The 20,119-nt window shown below is 32.8% G+C and overlaps 1 protein-coding gene across 4 annotated transcripts in view; it reads right to left on the reverse strand.

The window, feature by feature from the left end:
• The window catches only part of mnb (minibrain), a 78,539-nt gene extending 59,181 nt beyond the window's left edge, over nt 1-19,358 (reverse strand). For 2 of the 4 annotated variants that reach the window (XM_076368552.1, XM_076368548.1), the window contains exons 1-2: nt 17,056-19,358; nt 94-2,022 (exon numbers count right to left, since the gene is read on the reverse strand). In XM_076368552.1, coding sequence (XP_076224667.1) covers nt 94-153 — 60 coding nt within the window. In that variant the 5' untranslated portion in view covers nt 154-2,022; nt 17,056-19,358. Of the gene's footprint in view, nt 1-93; nt 2,023-16,730; nt 16,927-17,055 lie in introns of those variants that run through there. The other 2 variants (XM_076368550.1, XM_076368551.1) reach the window with 2 other exon arrangements.
• Between the last annotated feature and the right edge of the window lie 761 nt (nt 19,359-20,119).

A 20,119-nucleotide genomic window follows, 5' to 3' on the forward strand; every position in this document is an offset into this window, starting at 1 on the left:
TCCCAAAGTCTCGAAAGAAATCGTCAGGCGAGGGGTTAATTGGAAGTAACGCGAGGGCGCATAAGGTTCAAGTTTATGTTCCGATATACTCACATTGTTGCTTGTGCCTGGATTCCATGAGGAGCATTTGTTCGTGTTTGTGCCATGCAGCATCGGTAGTATCGGTCCCCGTCATACCCCTCGCAGCTGCGGAGGGTGGTTGGACACCCCCACGGCCACCACCGCCTCCGCCCCCGCCGCTTCCATACTCCATACCAGCGGCACCCTTACCCTTCCCTCCCGCCCTTTCACTTCTGCCCACGGCAGTCTTCAGACGCTCACAACATGGGGCACGCCAGCCCTCTCAATACCGCTTCACAGCGCGAACCCTCTCTCTCTCTCCCTCTCCCTCTCTTTCTCTCTCTTTCTCTCCCTCCAACTCTCCCCCTCGCCCCTCCCCCCTTTACCTATTCTACACTCAGCACACTGGCCCTCTCTTCCTCTTCCTCTTCCTGTTCCTTTTCCTCTTCCTCTTCCTCTTCCTCTTCCTCTTCCTCTTCCTCTTCCTTCCTTCCTTCCTTCCTGCCTTTCCCCTTTATCGTCGGCTCTCCTTTCGCCCGGGTGTTCTTTTTCACGGCTACCCTTTTCCTTCGGACCCCGCTTTCTTCCCTCAATTTCTTCTCTTTCCTTTGTTACTACGCGCCACCCCGTCAATCCGTTCTTCCCGCGTTTCTACCGTTCTTCCTGATTCTCGTTTAATTTATTTCCTCTTTAAGCGCGCGTTCGTTTAAGTTAGATGTCTACTTCTTTGTCCTTGGTGTTTTTCGACCCCTTTTCTCTCTCTCTTTCTCTCTCTCTCTCTTTCCTTCGTTCTCCGTTCCTATTGATTCTCTCTCTCTCTCTCTCTCTCTCTCTCTCTCTCTCTCTCTCTCTCTCTCTCTCTCTCTCTCTCTCTCTCTCTCTCTCTCTCTCGCTCGTTCTCTGTTTCCTTCCCTCTCTTTCTCGCTGTCTGTATCTTTTTCTCTCTTTCTCTCTTTCTCTCTTTCTCTCTATCTATCTATCTATCTATCTATCTATCTATCTATCTATCTATCTAACTATTTGTCTCTCTCTCTCTCTCTCTCTCTCTCTCTCTCTCTCTCTCCCCCCCTCTCTCTAATCCCGGAAGCAAATCGTTAATCCCGTTCAAAAATCCAATCGGAAACCACCAAGCGAGTGTACGGACGCGCGCTCAGAATCGGAAGAAACACAATCGGCACCGTCGCCGAAGAACTTGGACACGCGGCGACGCGTTAATCGCAACCCCACGGATACCACCCTTCGTCGTCCTCTTCTTCTTCGTCTTCTCCTGTCGTCCTCAGTCGTCGATTCCCGTTTCTCGTTCACCAGCCGTGCCAACCGTTTCACGCGGCTTTCCAAGAGAGAGAGGGAGAGAGAGAGAAGGAGAGAGAGAGAGAGAATGAGAGAGAGAGAGAAACTCCTGCGAGCCTTGCCCCGTTCGAGGATCCCTAAACGTCTTCTAGCTCGGTTCCCTTCGTTCCGGCGTAGGTGTATCGCCTTTTCTCTCATACGAAAAAAATAACTCTTATTTACAGAACACGCGGCGAGCTCTTTTTCTTGTTTCACACTCTCTCTCTCTCCCCCCTTTTATTGCGCGATCCACGGGTGCTCGTGCCCTGCGCCCAGTCGCTACTCTCTCCTCCCGATTCTCTTCTTTCTCTCGTCCGCGAATTGCTTCCCGTCCTCTCGAGCGAACTTTGTTTTGGATACTCGCAGCAACTATACGGCGGATTCTCTCTTCTTTCTTCTTTTACTTCTCTGCTAGTCCTCTTCTTCTTTTTCTGCTTCTTCTGCTTCTTCTTCTTCTTCTTCTCCCTTTTACCCTTTTTGGTTTCTTTTTTACTTCCTTCCTGGTCGCCCCTCTCTCTATCACTACAAGACGCTACCTACGTCTCCTCTCGACTCGCAAATTCCTCGTTTCCGAAAGAAAGATCTCTCTCACTCGATTTCACTGTCAACATCCATCATCCTCGACGCTGGTGTCTGAAATCAGAACGAGAAAACGTTTCGGTTACTATTCCGCCGTATCGATGCATCTGCGGTGTTACCCGGTATCTGTCCAAATACCCTGCAAGCTATTTATGCCGAGTTATCTCTACCCCCTTTTGTTCCTAACCAACCGGAATTCTGAGATCCGCCGACAAACTTGGTCACCTCGAGCGCTAAAATTGTCGGTGGAAGAAAAAGTAAAGGATGCACGGCGTGGGATCTTGGTTTCCGGTGCGTGGATCGATCGAATCGCGTTACATCGTGGATAATTGTTCAATGTATGTGTAAATGCGTGTGTGGAAATGTGCGTGGAAATGAATGTGAATGTATTAACTTGTTAACCGTGGAATTTAGTTTGAAAAATCTCTCGTTTTCTGCGCAATATAATGAAAAACGAAGCGTGTAGTTGTCAAACCCAGGATGAATGCACATATGGTATATTTTCATGAAAAACCAAAGCAAAACAAAGAAGAATTATATGTTTATCGGGAGAAATAATTAGATTGATCTATGTTAATCGGTTGAAGGAATTAGTATAATTTCAAGCTTTAACACTAGAACTACCGAGCATTTAATACGATTAATACGTCATCCCTATACAAATTGTAACAGTAGATTATTTTTAATTTCTTCAGGCGTTCATTATAGGATTCAAGTGAAACTATTTATTTTCAAGATTATTTCGAATATTCAATACTTTTAAGATATCAATAATTCCGAAATAAGGAAACCCAAACCAGTCATTTTGACTGGTGTGGTAGTTCTAATGTTAAGATGACGTGTATAATCAAACGCAATTAACTGGTTAAACGTGAAATGAGAAACATTATGAATAGTGGAGTTGATTTGATTGGCTACTGAGGAATTCAATTAATGAAAATGGAAGTTTTGCGAAAGCGTGACCGCTAATTGCGAAGGATCTGGGCCAGTCCAAATAGTTTTAGGTATTTACAATTTTTAAGGAATTTTTTTCTTAAAAGGAAACGGATAAATTGTATAATTAGCAACTTTCAGCATCATCTTTTTTGTTCATTGTGTTACATGTACATATTTTAATATTTGGTTGTGGCACTTAATGATTTCTTGAAATTTTATATTTTTATGCATATCAGTAAACATAATTGTTGCCTTGTTATCATTTTTTCATTTTGTTTCCTGAGCTTATATACAATGCTATTTCTCCACTTATTTGATAATAATTTATTCTTTTTCTTGTATTGAAAATTATATCTAATTAGGAAACTGAAAACAGAGAATGTTTGAAACTATTTGATTTGGAATGAACTTCTCGATGTTACTGTTATACGACGTATAACAAAAAAACTATTGGAGTAATTTATATAGATACAGATATCTACATAAAAATGGAAAATCAAAAGGAAAGGACTAATTTATAAGTAAGAAATAAATTATAAACGACAACAAAACATGTATTTGTAGTTTTCATGTAAAATTATGAATTTATTAGATAGATAGGAAAGTAAATTGGGTTTCTGGTTAAACTAAAATTACTTTTTAATAGTAGTTGATAAAAAGGGAAAAAACTCACAAAACGATCAAATAAAATCACAGGAAACAGTATTCTACAATGCATTAAATAAAATAATAATACCGTAGTAAACTCTCTTGTTTATGTTGTTTTCCCAGTAACTCAATGAAACAAAATTAATTATCTTTATCTTGTCCATTTATGGATCAAAGCAGAAAACTATTTCTTAAATACGCATAATTGCAAATAAACTTGTTAATATCAATTCTTTATTTAAATTAAAATTCTTTAATCAAAATAAAATCAAGAAAACCTTGATATATGACTAATTAACAAAAAAAATCCGAGTTTAAGTTTGAATCATGTTCGGATATATCCTCGAATATCTATACTACGAAAGCTCGAATAAAAATGAAAAACTTTACTAGCTTATTTATCATACGATAATGCATCAGAAATCGAAATTACAATTTAAGATCAGCAGTGCACGTCTTTTGGAAGAGAAGGGTCGAGTTAACTCTTGCTCAATTAAGTTACTCTAAAAAATTATTACATAAGAAAAACACATAGAATTCATTCAAAATGAGCGAGATCGTGATCTTCTCTCAAAATATAAAATATATTACCCTCCATTCGATCTCCATGAAAATTTTAACAATAATGACAATAATGACAATCACGTTTTCCTGGGAAAACTAACAAAATTATTATCACTTATACTTTCATTCATATATTTGAAACACCTTTCAATAGATATATATACTTTTTCTGGATATCTATTTGTAATAATTATTCAATCATTTCTTTTAGTAAAACAAATATTCTTGCAGAAAATCTTCATTCTTCCAACAAAGAATAATTATATTTATTCCAGAAATAGTAAGTGTATAAAATGATAAACTATATTCATATAGACAGATACCGAATATTATAGTAATATATTTCTTATTACTAACTTGTATAAGCATGGTCATTGTTCTTGCAACTTAGCTTTTAAAAACATGGTCACGAAATAATGCAAAAATAAATGCTTACAAAGAATTTGATTTCCATTACCTTTTCTAGCAAAGTATTCTAGTCAAATAAATATAATACCTTCGATATACAAAGAAAAATATCTGAAATTCATTTTAAAACCCAATGGATCCATCTAAATGAACAACAAGGTGGAAGCAATAAATATAATACAGAATATACATGGAAAAATAAACAAACACATGCAATACAATTTATTCATAGAACATTTCGTTACCGAGATGATCAACTTCGAATGTTGTAATACCCATTCCTTAACCCCTTGCACTTGAAAGCTTTTCATCAGAAATATTTAATATTTTCTGATGAGATATCGACATTTTTTAGAATTAACTTAAAAAGAAATAAATATAAACATACATATATTAAAGAACAAAGTTACTTTATTTTAGTATTTCACATATTAATATGTTATACGAAGTTTAATATTAACCCTCTGTCAGCAATATGATTTTTCAACAAATGTAGCTAACAATATGGACCTTTTATGATCAGTTTTACTTTTTCATTGCTGTGAATTTTGTGAAAATTTGTATAAATTCTTAGGTACTTATTATAGTCCCTATAATCGAACATCGCAACAAAAGGGTTAACAATCTATATTCTAAGGGTTAAGTATAAAACTATTGTAATTTTGCTGCATCAAGCCACCTGTCTGAGAGTCGCTTTTTGAGTGCAAAGAGTAACACTTCCAAGAAATAGAAACAACAAGTCATAGACTTTGTTTTTAAATATTTCTTTTATTTTTCAAAATTGAGATAAGCAAAACTCTAAACTGTGAAATATTAAGATAAAGTCATTTTTTCCCTTAATTTATGTATGACATTTTTCTTAATTAGTTCTAAAAAATGCTGGTCTCTCATAAGAAGATAAAGAGAACATTATATGGTAAGTCGGAGAGAGGCGGGTCATTTTTTATAAAAGAACTTTTACATTATAAATATCATTGATACCTGACAAAAAGAAACATATTTATGAAAACAAATACGCATAAGAAAAATAGTTAACACTAAAACTATTAGACAGATCAAAATGACCTAATCCTGATTTCTTCTTTTTGCGAATATTAAAAAGGCAACAGATGTTTCTCGGAGAAATTATTAAAGAAACTGATTTAGCAATATGCAAACTGATACACTCTTGAAGTTTCTGTAGAGGAATTTCAAAAGGTCGAATTAATTGCTCGGTAGTTTTAGTGTTAAATAGGCCTGTGTGCAAGATTCAGTACAGGACTAAAAAAAGGTGAAATTATAGTCATTTAATAATTTAAACGAGATCGGGTCGTATCAGCCGGAATTATTCTAAGTAAATTAAAAGTGTATCTTTTTGTCAGTGTGAATTATCCTAAGTAAATTAAAAATGTATCTTTTTGTCAGTGTCAAATATTCATGATATTTATAAAGTAGAAGTCCTTTTACAACAAATCGTCCATCTCTCCGGCTTACCCTATAATGTATAGATAGACAGTCTCTGGCTGGGTGGAGCAGGAAAATATATTTTAAATTAGAAAAACTGTTGTTTATCTAAATCTTTAAAAATAAAACAAGTATTCAAATGTCGCGTTATTTGTGGGATGACCCAATATAATCACCTCTCTGTCGCGTGTATATACCACCCTATGTACAGTACGAAGATGACTTGATGTCCAACGGAACGGCACAGAGACAAGACATGTCCTTCCAGTTTAGTTTTATAGTTTTGATTGGTTACATGTAAGATAAAAGCACCAATAGTTGACCAACTAAGAAACATTTTCTGCGCGAATAATAGTAAACGCTTGCTCCTTTATTAAATAGAAAGACTCTATGCGTGAAATGCTGTTTGAGCTTCTATATTATGTAACGACTTGCGTTTGAAGTTGACCGTCCTTTAAAACGAGAAAACTAGTAATTAACTATATATTAATTACTATTTGACTACTTATAGTAAAACCAAAAATACTAAAGATGATTTTGTTTAACTTTAATATCGTTTATTTGCAATGATTATGAGAAATTACGAGTAAAAGGGCAAATAAATACAAATGAAGAGAAGCTAATTCCATGTTGGACATTGGAGGTATATAGCCAACATTAATGAAATAAATTGTTAGTTTTTACAATAAATAATTTACTTCGGATAAAAGTGTTTCGGAGTTGGGTCGGTAAATGTTACAGTATATCTATCGCGTTTTTATCGGAAGATTACTACTTTTAAAAATGTTATTTTTCACGTTTTCCTGAAAAATGGTCAACTACTGATACCAGTTCAATTACTAGTACTTTTACCTTAGCCGTATTGACCAACAGTAAATTGGTGATCGAAAATATCAGAGGTTAAGAAATAAGACCAACGGAAAATCAACTAAGAAAAAATGGTAACTGATCTATCAGTCGAATTCCTTAATCTAGCCATCAAGTGATCTGCTAGCAGTAAATGAAATGACAACCGATCGTTACAAAAATGCACTCTTCTTCGGTTAAGCGTGTCACATTTGGAGGTTGCCCGGTATCTTACAGCCGGAGAAGGTAGCCATTTTATATAATTATCAGATCGCGCTTAGTCGAGCGCGAACATAGATAAGAAAAGCAAGATAAACCCTGCACAAGTCTCGTTGAACAGTTTCCGGCACTTCAAAGCATACCGATGTATCCTGTCATTGTCTCAATTACTAATCCAACGTGTCCGATTCACTTCTAATCATATTTCCCCCTTGCCAATGTTCTAATAAAGTTCCCCGAATAATAATAATTCCAATTCTAACGAAGTTCCTCGAATAAAAATAATTTCAAACTTTATACTTTCAGTGCACGCAATTCAGTTTACGAAGGGAATGCATATTCACTATTTTTAAGGCGTATTTTCAAAAACATGAAGAAAGTGTTGTTTTTGCCGAATACTGTTAATCAAGGACTAGAAGAGATTAATTGGAGAGTAATGTAGTAAAACCTTGGTAGTGCCAAACAGCAAGTTCTTTTGAGAGGAAAGAAACTGTTACATAACATTACGTTGAATGTGCTAAAGGAATTATCTTTTAGCACTATTGATGACTTGTATTATACTGTTTTTGAATTACATTATACTATAGTACTATATTAGACAATACTCGCATTGATACATAAAATATTAACAATAAATATAAAGAAAAATAAGATTTTATGATTTTAGCCTTTAAAAGAACTTTCCTACAACTTTTCTCACCTTCAGTTGGCCACTTTCTAGTTTTAGAAATGTCTTATGATTTGTAGTTTCGAGTCGCATCAATAGTTAAAAATATCAGCGATAATAATTTGTTATCCTTTTATTACGAAATTAAAAATTAACAATATGCAGAAGTATCCAACTATTCAGTGTTACTGATAAATATATCATGCATGCCAATGAACTATAAAGGATTAAGTGCCCTCCTTTTTACGACACAACGAAAAATAAGATGCGTAAGCCTGTTTAGTGAAAAATACGTTAAGTTAAATAAATGAAATTAATATGTTAGGTTGTAACATAGATAAGTTCAACTACAACGTGTAAATATGTTCTAATTCCAAGAATTTATTATGACTCACTGTAAATACACGCAACTGTGATTAACAAGAAGCCACTTGTAGTCGGTTTAACCCTTGAACGAAAGTGAAAGTGATAGATATTTTTTACCATCAATAGTTTTTAATTTTGTTTTATAAATCACTTTAACACGTTGATTGTCACACTGATCATCGATGATCAAAGCTTTATAATTATTGAAAAATAAGTATAATTTGTGAGATAAGTTTATTTCGAATAAAAACGTTCAGTACTCTAAATAACTAGATAATGGTGTAATATACAAATTTTGGTAGCAAATAATTAATAATTCTTTTTGCTCATTTTTATTATAAAGGTATCAGTGATACATAAAACGCCAAAGCCTTTTGTGGCAGTCAACGTGTTAACCAATTTTTGAAAATTTATTTTTATTGTGTTTCGTGTTTCGTGATTTGTGATTTGTGATTTGTGATTTGCCCTTGCATATAAAAAAATACTAAAAAGTGCACTTTGAACAGTAATTGAATGTATGCTACGAAGAAAAGTTCTTCGTATACCAAAGGTTAAACCCAACACTGTTATTTCACTGCATCGTGGAACTAATAATACAAAGAAATATTGAGTATAACCGAACTTATTTACGTTACAACCCAATAATTGATTCACAACGATGTATCTCGCGTATCCTCTTTGTTTGCCGGATCGCTTTGCCTCGATTCACGTTAGTAAAATGTAAACGTCACGGGGAACTTCTGAATGAAGGGAAAAGTGTGCTCATATACTTACTACACTGCAGGAAACAGAAAGTAACATAAGAAATTGAAAATGAGAAATAAAGTAAATACCTGTTGAGCACGTCAATTGCACCGCGACATTCGCGAATTAATTAGGTAAGTCTCTTGATAATTCTATTAATCGAGAACAAAAGGAAACTTAACGCAGGGAAGAAACCAAGTAAGTCTAAGATAGAGAGAAAGTGAATCGTAGTATGATTTAAAATGCGTCCATGACTCACTCTACACGATACAGTAATTAATGCAACAGAAATGATAGTGTACTCTATGTTCGTTTCGTTCGTAAAAATTCGAAAACTATAAGCTGCGATAGTTTTTAAACAAAGGATGGTTAAGATAATACGAATCGAATAAACTGATAGAAACGCAATATTTATTAAACGGAATTCATTAATTCGCGTTGAATATGCAACTTTTAAGTTAAAGTTACAATAAATTTTTTATTTTTTAATTTACAATCAAATTTCAAATTTTTAAGTTCACAATTAAATTTCTAATTTTTTAATTTACAAACAAATTTCTAATTATTTAATTTTATTTTCCCACAATGAAAACTATTATATTAATATTAAAGCTACGGAATGGATCGAAATGTCCTACTTCACATCTTTTGCTCCACAATTATTCAAATCATAAACATGTTTTCGTGGGAAATTACGAAAACAACTTGTATCTACGCAAATAGAATCATAAAAGCAGTTTCGAATCCCAAAAAACATGTTCTCGTATATTCCAGGAAAAATTATAAATAAGTGATCCTAACTGCTTGGTATGTAGTTGTAGTGTTGAAGAATATCCCCGCTCTCCTTTCTGCCCTTATCTTCCACGCGTCACGTGAGTCGTCGTCAGTTATGAATGACACGAAATCGTCAATCATTTCAACATTTCTAAGCGTACCCACGCTTGTTCTTCGCGAATAATGTTCAGCGAACTTCCGAGTAGATCGATATATTTGTAAATAATCCGATGTACGAAAGCTGAGTTACGAACTCATATCTGATACACGCGTGCTTATAATCCGAGGAGAACTTGTTACTAAATTTGTTACGGGTTCACCCAACTTTAACCCCTGCAAGACGGACGCGGAATTATTGGTTACGTATTCAGGAACCATGTGCCTTGTCTATCCTTGCACACACGAACTCATATTCTTAACAATAAAACTACCGAGCAATTAAAAATTGACTTTTTGAAATTTCTCTATAGAAACTCCAAAAACTAAGAGTGCATCTATCGAAATTTCAATTGATTCACAGTTCAGTTTGTGCATTGCTAAATGAATTTCTTCAATAATTTCTCAGAGAAACATCTGTTATATTTTTAGTAATTTCAAAAAGATGACATCAGGAAAGGGTCGTTTTGACCCGCCTGCTAGTTTTAGTGTCAACCTCTTAACTGTAGAATTTAATTTGAAAAATCTCTCATTTTGCGCGCAATAAAATGAAAAAATGACGTGTGTACTATATATATGTATACTCGTATATAATCCTTATAAAGGTTGTAACAATATATTCTTCTTTCGATTTCTTCAGACATTTGTTACAGTTTATATTAACACTTTATCTATCGCAAGTCTATTAATCAGCTTTTCGATTTCGAATGCTCGACAATGGATAACCTATTAAAGTTACGCTGGTTTAAAGCAAAAGAGTTTGGAACGACATTACAAGATTTCCTTATACTTTGATTTGAAAATTACGAAGCTTTGCAAGTGAAAACACACTCCTACGCGATGAAGAAAACTATATTGGTAGTTAGTGGTTGCCTTGATCAGGAACGGGAGGTAAAGTGTTCAGTGAAACTATTTATTTTCAAAGTCATTTCGAATATTCAATACTTTTAAAATATTAATAATTGTAAAATAAAAAAATTAAATTTGATCATTTTTACGATAGTTCCAGTGTTAATCCCTTCTCCTATGATATCGAGTCAAACTCGTGATGAAAATTTTCAATTGAATTCGATAAATATAAATGTTATTTATTTTTCATATGAACTAAATATTACTTGTATGTTATCAGTCTTTAGCCTTTAGAGTAAATCTAGACAAAGAATAAGCATCGCATTCTCTTCTGTTTCTACTAAATTATTAACGATAAGGTAGTTCTATCAAGCACAGTTGTGAAAGAAATCATAGGACAAGGGGTTAACTTCGTGTGACGTTGCGTATCACTATCGATAATGCACTTCAGTATTTTTATAACACAGGCGAAGACTATTCTAACATCTGGCTATCATTATAATTTTTTATATTAATTGTAATTAATTTTTTTATGTTTAATTATTAACTTGTTTATGCTCTGCGCATGTTACATATTAAATATGTATACACATTTCACATAATATTAAAGGAAATGTCACGAGAAAAGTTAAATTATTACTATAGTTTGGAGTCAGATAAAGATTCATTTCATGTATTAAGCGATTGGACAAAATCAATCACTTTTCTAAAAATTATATTCAATCCAAATATAGTTTTGCATTAAGAAAATTTGGTAAACTGTAGTCTTCGGAAATGTCTATAAATTCAGTGAAGAGATAAAATTAATCTGTGTAAAAATTCTGATGGAACATTTATAAATCAATTATATCAAATAAATATATTAATAAAATCAATCATAGAACTCTCGCATAATGAATAAAAATTGAAAATTTGAATTCCGTCTGTTTCTTTGTCGGCTTCCATTGTATATTCACGCGTCACAATCGAATGCAACATAGCTTCTAAAGCAAAATGCAATTGCAACATTTAACATGTTTTAACGTTTCTATTTACTAGAAAATCTATTTTCTTAAAAGAAAAAAGAAAAAAGGAATAAACAATATAATAAAAACTATAATTTAAAAAAATTCAAAAGATTAACGAATTATCTCACAAATAATTTTGACAGCATAATTCTTAATCAAAAAATGTCTATGCAATGTGTATACATAGAATATACTATGAATTCATAATTCATTATTTGCAAGCATGGTGTATTATTGCAACGGCTAAATGTGCATTATTAATTGTACAAAAAAAAGTTTAAATAATAAGTTGCTCATGAAACACTTTTCTGTTTTCATTAAGAAACAGCAGCTGAATAGTTTCAACTGTTTAGAAGTTCCTTACAACACCCCTTCCCGTACACAGCAACGCACTCTTCTCTAGAATTCAAGTGAAAAATGAATGCTGTGTTTTGATGATACGAAAATACATACATAAATTTATCACGGCGGATTAGTCTATATATAAGAGAACCCTTATAGCATTTAGTTGCAGAAATTTAACAGTGTTCATAGTGTTTCAATGGAAATGAATTATAAAATGTAATTTTCGGATGTCATGCCCATTACTTTCGGAATATGTCTCGTAAGTAAGCTACCCAATAAGTCGTCGGTAAACGTGTCGCCTATTATTAGATGCGTCGTTTCCGCATACGTGCACGTAGGATGCGTTATACATAATCTTAGTTAGCAAAAAGAAGCATAGAACCCTGAATAGTTTGGTCTTTTGATCACACCCTAAATGCCACTTACACTTTGTAAATCTTTTAAGCATTTACTGAAAAAGTGTGATAAGCTACGAGACAGAAGGATAATATATAACTTCTTTGACAAGCAATGTTACATTGGAATGTTTAATTGAATGTATTATGAATCCTTTATAGTTATAACATTATTGTACAATAGTAAAGTACAACAGTAAAAAATCATAAAATCTAATGAGAATAAACAACAATCGAGGAAATGATTAAAAAAGCATTTGTATAATAATGTAATATTCCTGACCCACAAATTTTATACAAACAATCGAATCAAAAGACCAGTATATGTTACGTATAATAATAAACATATTAAAAATAACTGCTACTACTTCAAACGCAAAGTACCTTCTCCTGTATCGAAATAAGAAAATAAATTTTCCTTGATGGTCATCGTTAACATCTTTTAATACCAGATTGTTGTAAATTTCATAACAAATTCATACATGGAATGTTATTACAAAGTATATCTAACACATTGTAGTGTATAGTCATCAATTAAAACATTAATCATTACACAATAAAATCAACTAATAAGCGATAGTTCAAGTGTTGTATACAATCTAATCCAAATCATAAAATCTATAAATTATACTAAACTTTAATACACTTTTACAAGAACCTTATAAATGCATAATTATTTTATCCTACAACACATTTAGAAATTATAATAATGTAAATACTCATAATCCTATTCATTTGTATTACATACATATTGAAGTCTGAGAATAATACACAAAAATTAAACATATTTAATCAGAGTAAGTTATACTTACAGACTACAGTTGATTAAAGACTTGCATAATTAATTATTTGAAATTTGTTGTATACACAGATGTATATCTACCATTAATAAGAATGGAAGATGCATGTACAATTTATTTGTACAGTACTGTTATTATTAAGTATTTATGCTGTTAAATAAATGTAAAAAATAAAAAATAAAGAGAAAGCAACTTATAGTTGATAACACATGTAATTATTTGTATTTTTATTTTTCATATTTTTCATATTTCACTGCATAAACAACTCCGAAATATTTAATCACTTTTATTCTTTATTTCACATACAAAGTGTTTATGATTTCATATTATATAATATTCGAATTTGCATATATGTATTACTTGTATGTTCTAAAATTCATTTAATTAACACAATTCAAACACAGTTTTATACTTTTATTTCAACTTAATTTTTAGTTACACTATTTATTCATGATTGCTTATTTAAACGCTTTAAATTTTTCATATAAATAAATTACATTCCCTCAGAAAAATAAATCTTTAATGAGTATTACAAACATGATAAACTATTCGCTAATCAGAAACATGTTTCAAATCGTTAAATCAAAATGATTTCGTAAAATCCTATGTAATCAATCATTGAAACAACAATTTGACTACTGAATTCTAGTACTGAACACTCTGCATATCATTTCTTGAACAAATATGCATATACACCAAATGCAATATCAAAATATTTTCTATAAGCAAAATTTGTGCATATAAGTTAAATTCCAATTTAATATATAATATAATACTATTGGCGATATCAGCATTTTTTTCTTATACAGCAAGTTTTTTTCTTATACGGCAAGTTTTTTTCTTATGGTCGCTCGACTTTACAAAAATATAGAAACTGATTTTACACATGGGCGTTTATTGATCATCAATTGTCGTAACTCTAACTTTTAAATTTACTACATCTTCTAAGACAATCACTTAAATACCATTTAATAGTACTTAATTTCTTCAAAATTCTCAAAAAGATTTTTTATTAAATATAAAAGAAACAATAATATCTTCTTATATTATAGTTACCACAAATTTTATAAAAGGAAATTTAAATAACAATGATAGTTTCATAATGAAAATATGTTACTATTTCAACGTATGCACTTTATATAATATATTTATTTATTATTAATTATTATTGTTTGCTAATAATCTAATCTTGCAACTACTTTTATTTTTAGTGGATTAAACTTCTGATTGTTCCATTCACTTCGACATATATCATAAATATATGATGTATAATATACAATATAAACTCATTCCATTTATCAATTTAGATTTATATCTAGAACATAAAATAGAGTTATCTATGAATACAATTACAAGTATAAATAAACAGCAACACAGCATATAAGTATTTTAATACTACCATGATTTTTCCATATGAATTGCAACTCAATTCATACTTTTCACAAATCGCTAAGTACATCTCTTTTACTAAATTCTTGCCACAATTCCATAATGTTTGGAACACATTTTATTTGACAACTTAAATTAATCTAAAAAATATATTTAACCGTACGTCATGTTTATCTTCTTGGAACTAATTGGAATGGCTTTGAGTATTTGAAAATATTATTGGCATGCATAATAATAATATATTTCATGCTTGAACTTAATATTAAAAGTGACTGAATAATCTTAAGAATGAGAAAACACTACATATGTGTAATCATAGTAATATTTGTTCGCATTATTTATAACATAGCCGTTCGCATCAAACAAAACGTTCAAAATTTTTAATCAATAAAATTTACAACACACTGATTTGTTAATAATTAAGTAAAATTAGTACTCATATTAATCCTATGTTATTATGTTCTGCGAATATGTATATAATGTCTGCACAAAATTTAATTCAATGTATAGAACATATGTAAATCGTAATCATCTTATTTATAATTAAAAACACTTAATATATAAAAGTGCATTCAATTGATATCATTTTCCATAAAATATTTAAATTAGTATTGAATTTAAAATGTAATGAACTTCTAATAAAATTCATATACCATAAAGAACTTAGAAACAAATAAATTACATACAAAAATAATGAATTAATGTAGTATACTCTATAATCTATTAATAATGTTAACTGTGATTATTGTCTATGGTAATGAGTCTATAATTGCATATTTGATACAGCATACAAGAATATTAAAGAACATATTAGTTGAAGATCCGTACATTGTTTCCTTAATAATTTCGATTATTAATAAATTAGTATCAATATATAAATTTGAAAATTTACATAATAAACAGAAATATATTGTAATTATAAATTTAATAAGTTATGAATATAATAATACTAAAGCTTATTAACTTAAAAACTTCATGATGAAAAACATAATTTTCTAATTTTTTTAATTCGATTAATTGCCAACAAATTTACTGATTAATTACAATGATAGTTTTAATTTTATGATATTACATATTTTATTTCTAATATCATTCTATTTATTGTCTATGATTTTTCACAGAAATTATAATATAGTTGTTAAAGTCAACACTTATGACCTAAACTCTAACTAAAATATGCTTAGAAAACAATGAAGAATACAAAAAATAATAAATAATAATTTAAATTCAAAATTATATAAAAGTAAGTGGATGTGTAAACAGATATTTTTTATTGATATTTTTTAAATTGATTTTAAAAATTCTGATTTTCATTTTCCAAAAAATCTATAATTTTTAATTTAAAATAATAAACCTTGCAAGTATTTAAATATAGTTTATAATTTGAATACTTTACAAAATAATTAATAGATGTAGTTCTAAATGTATAAAATATTAAATGTTTTTTATTTGATGTAAACATTAGAAACCAATGTTAAATATATTCATTGTAGGGCATACATAGTCATAATACAAACTATAATGTTATAAAGTTTCATGTTCTTAATAGATAATCAAATATGTGCAAAATACAAAATCAAATATATTATAATGTTTGTAACAAAACAATCACAAAACTGTTGTAAAGAAAATATTTTATAATCATGACCTTGAATAAATTCATTGAATTTGTTTCTTTATCAATAATTATTCTTGTTTACATAAAAAAAAATGTTATAAGTAAAAAATGATTTTCCACAAATTGAATAAGAATAATTTCTTTCTAACATATTTATGGTTATAAAACACTACCTATGAAATTATCCACATATTCATACAGATATTTCTAAAAACTGGTTCATACATTCTGTCTATGATCATTGGTATAAAATTCTTAACATAAATAAAATTAAATTGAATTAATTTCCTGTTCCCCCTATTAACATACATTATTTAATTTCAATAACGAGCACGAAATATAAGCAACAGGAAAGAAATAATCCATGATAATTTTTGAGGTTAAGTAGTAACGATCAGTAGCCTAACCTAGAAACAGACATTTAGACATCGTACGATATCTAATATTTTGCCAGATTACGCGTATTTAACAATTGGAGAACATAGAAAGAAAGAAGCGAATCGCATTAACTTGGTAATTTACATAAATAAATGCAAAAACACAGTAGAAAGTATCATATATAATATGCACCGTGTTCAATTCATTTACCTTCTTGATGCAATACGTACGTTTCAGAATACACAGAATTCCACCATTAGAAAACTTAGTCGTATGTTTCGAAAAACAAAGATAAAAGGAATAATTGTTCTAAAAACGTTCAGCCAACAATAATAATTCAGAGTTGAAACGAAAAATATACTTCTTCCCGTTTCATCTACTATCCTCTCCCCCCCGCCCCTCTCAACACGCCATCCTGTTTTCTTTCCATTCTCTCTCCTTCTCTTTGTCTCGAATAACTGTTTAAAATATATGCATTACAAGAACAAATGACCATGTACAAATGTAAAAATTACGTAGGAAAATTTCGACTCACCAGGTATTTTTCATTGTCACGCGCTCGATCATGTACTGTCAAACACACTTCACAAGACAGTACAAAGCACTGATAAAAGTATATTATTTGGATAATTCCGTTGAACTGTCAGTACACGAATCGCGTTAAAAAAATCTGTATTTTCCCTTTCCCTCGATCAACGTTAACACACAATTCCCATTGTTTATCCTCTCTTAAAATTCTTTAAACGTAGCAAAGGATGTACTTGACACCTTTCCCTTTAGCAATCAACAGTGTGGTCGCGATAATGGGAAAAATAAACAGATCGTGACCATGAAATGAAATATTAACCGCACGCCTGATAAAATTCCTATCCGCGGGGAACACTGAGTGGATTTCCCGTAAATGTAAGCTCAACGTATGATCCCCACGCCCCTGAAGTACCGACGGTATTTCACACGTGGACACTTGTATCTTTTCGTGAATACGAACGGTTAAAATGTCGGACTCCCACGCCACCACCTTCAGACAATTACACGTAACGGTTGACACTGTACCGACACTGTATCAATGACACTACGTGCACAGTACACCACAGCACAATTATTTCGAGTCACCACCGGTACAAGGAGACACTGAACGAACGAGAAATAGCAGGTGTATCACGATCATTCCGTCCGTTTGTCCGTCTAAATCACCTGTTACAAGGAAGCAAGCTGACCGTTTTTCCTATTGAAATTTCCTTCACTCCTCGTCAGATATTGGTCGTCGAAACGCAGCACACTTCTGACACGCGTCGAACGTCGAAGTCTTTGTCGGGAAACGTTACAGCGCGTATTTCATACGACACGAGAGCCCACGGCATACAATGCGCGAGCATGAGGGAACGACGAAAAATGTCAATGGCTACCGTTTGTTTTCTATCATTCGTGCGTTCGCTTGATAGTTCATGTACGAATACGCTGAATCGGGTTTAATCGGGTCAAATCGGCTGAATTCAGGTTATGGCCATTGGGGAGTCGAGCATGCTTTGCATGACGCGGTCCAACGACAGGTATATCACGTGGTTCGTCGCGTCCTTTCCCAGTTGCGACGTTACTGATATAGTCCTTTCCGATCGACTGGTTAAAGATATATACCGAAGGTCAGTGTTCAGATCCTGTCGGCGGGTTCTCGGCCAGCGAATAGGCGATTCAACGTGTCCGATTATTGGTGCGATCGAGTACGTACACTAGTAGACATGCTGCATATACCAGATCGTGTTCTGGCGCCGTCGGCGCTGCTGCTGCGGACGGAGAAGGCCGGAGTAATAAAACTGGCTAACACCCCCGCGAAAGCGCTGCAATGAACTCGCCCGGTTCGAAGGGTCAAAAGCACCGCGGCAAAATAATAACAGAACGCAGCAGCCGCCGCCACTACTGTCGTCGTCGTGTGAGCTGAGGGGTCAGCAGCGTCGCCGCCGTTACCGCTGTTACGAGCAACCTCTTTAAAATAAGTTGTTGCCGGTACTGTTGTCGTTGTTTCTGCTGTTGCCGCCGCCGCCGCGAAAAAAACGGCGCGACGCCCCGACGCGGCGGAAAGTTGTCAAAACAGCACAACGTCGCGCGCTACTGCTACTCCTGCCACCGCTGCTGCTGCTGCTGCTGCTGCTGCTACCACTACTACTACTACTACTACTATTGCTAATGCTGTTCCACCTTCTCCTCCTTCTCCTCCTTCTCCTCCTCCTCCTTTTCCTTCTACTGCTGTTGTTGTTGCTATTGCTGCTGCTTTTGCTGGTGGTTGTTCGCGGCCGCGGGTTTTGGCGGGTTTCCACGAGCGACGAGCGCGCACACCACTGGCACACACCGCGGCCGCCGTGCATTCACCTCGTCCTCACACCTTGCGCCACCGCTGTCGTTGCCGTCACTGTTGCTGTTGCCACCAACACTTTGAACGTTATTTTTGGTTCCGTCCTTAATGTTGTTCTTACTATTTCCGGTTTTGATATGTATCCCCGATTGAATCTTACTACCTCGCACCGCCGTGAGCGGCTTTCCCAAAGTTTTCCTCTTACACTACTGCAGTGGAACCAAGTATCGCTTCGCCACGCTACTTTCCGACACGCGTGAAGATTACACACCCTTGAACTAACCTTACTGCCACCGGAATAAGCGATTCCACCTATCGATTCACGAAATAATGCATAGAAACTATTTAACGTCCTTTCACTAGATACAAGATTTGTATCCCCTAATCGCGGAGATACCGCATCACTTTCACGGGCGAACATGGAGCTCGATCCATGCCGAGTGTTTTATGAAACATCCGCAACACCGTTTTGTGGCGCTTCTGATCTATCGTCCCCTCTGCCCCTTTGCAATTTCTTCTTTTCCATGTGGTCTTCGCTATTTCCCAGGTTTACCAACTCCCTCAACGACACAAACGAATTCTTTCCATTGCGTACCAATTCGGTGTTAAAGAAAAATTACATTTGCATGCTTCGATGTCATTCCTACTTTATTTGAATTTTCTGTCTTGTCTGTGAATGGCAGTTGTTAACAGGCTGTTATTTATGTTTTCTCGAATAATAGTTTTATTTCAGTTTTATAATTATATCGTTGTAACGATTATGCATTTATAAACAATCCATGTGCATAAAGTAATATCGAATTGTAACAAAAGTAAAATTGATTACTTGAGAATTGTATCATGTAAACAAGACATTTAAATATCTCGAAAATTTTTCACGAATTCTGATAGCCAAGCTTTTGATATAATTAAAATTATACAAATGAAAAACACATGTATATTATCTATATTCTATAAAAGAGATTTGTTGTAATAAATTTGCAGTTTATATTTTAATGCGAATTTTACAATTATACAGGTTTTAAGTTAAACGAGTAGTAATATTTATTTAATTTATACAAAGATGATTAAAGATCTTATATAAGTACGGAAATAAATATTTTTAAAATCAATGGTTACAGTAAATTTGATGTATAAATAAATGCCATTTAAAAACTACTGATTTAATGTTAATAACAGAAATGAAATTTGTGTAAAAATTTTGAAAATTTTCGTACAAATTTTCATAAATGTAACATTTAATGTTGAAAAT

This window comes from Nomia melanderi, chromosome 6 (genome assembly GCF_051020985.1).
Source record: "Nomia melanderi isolate GNS246 chromosome 6, iyNomMela1, whole genome shotgun sequence".
Lineage (NCBI taxonomy): Eukaryota > Metazoa > Arthropoda > Insecta > Hymenoptera > Halictidae > Nomia > Nomia melanderi.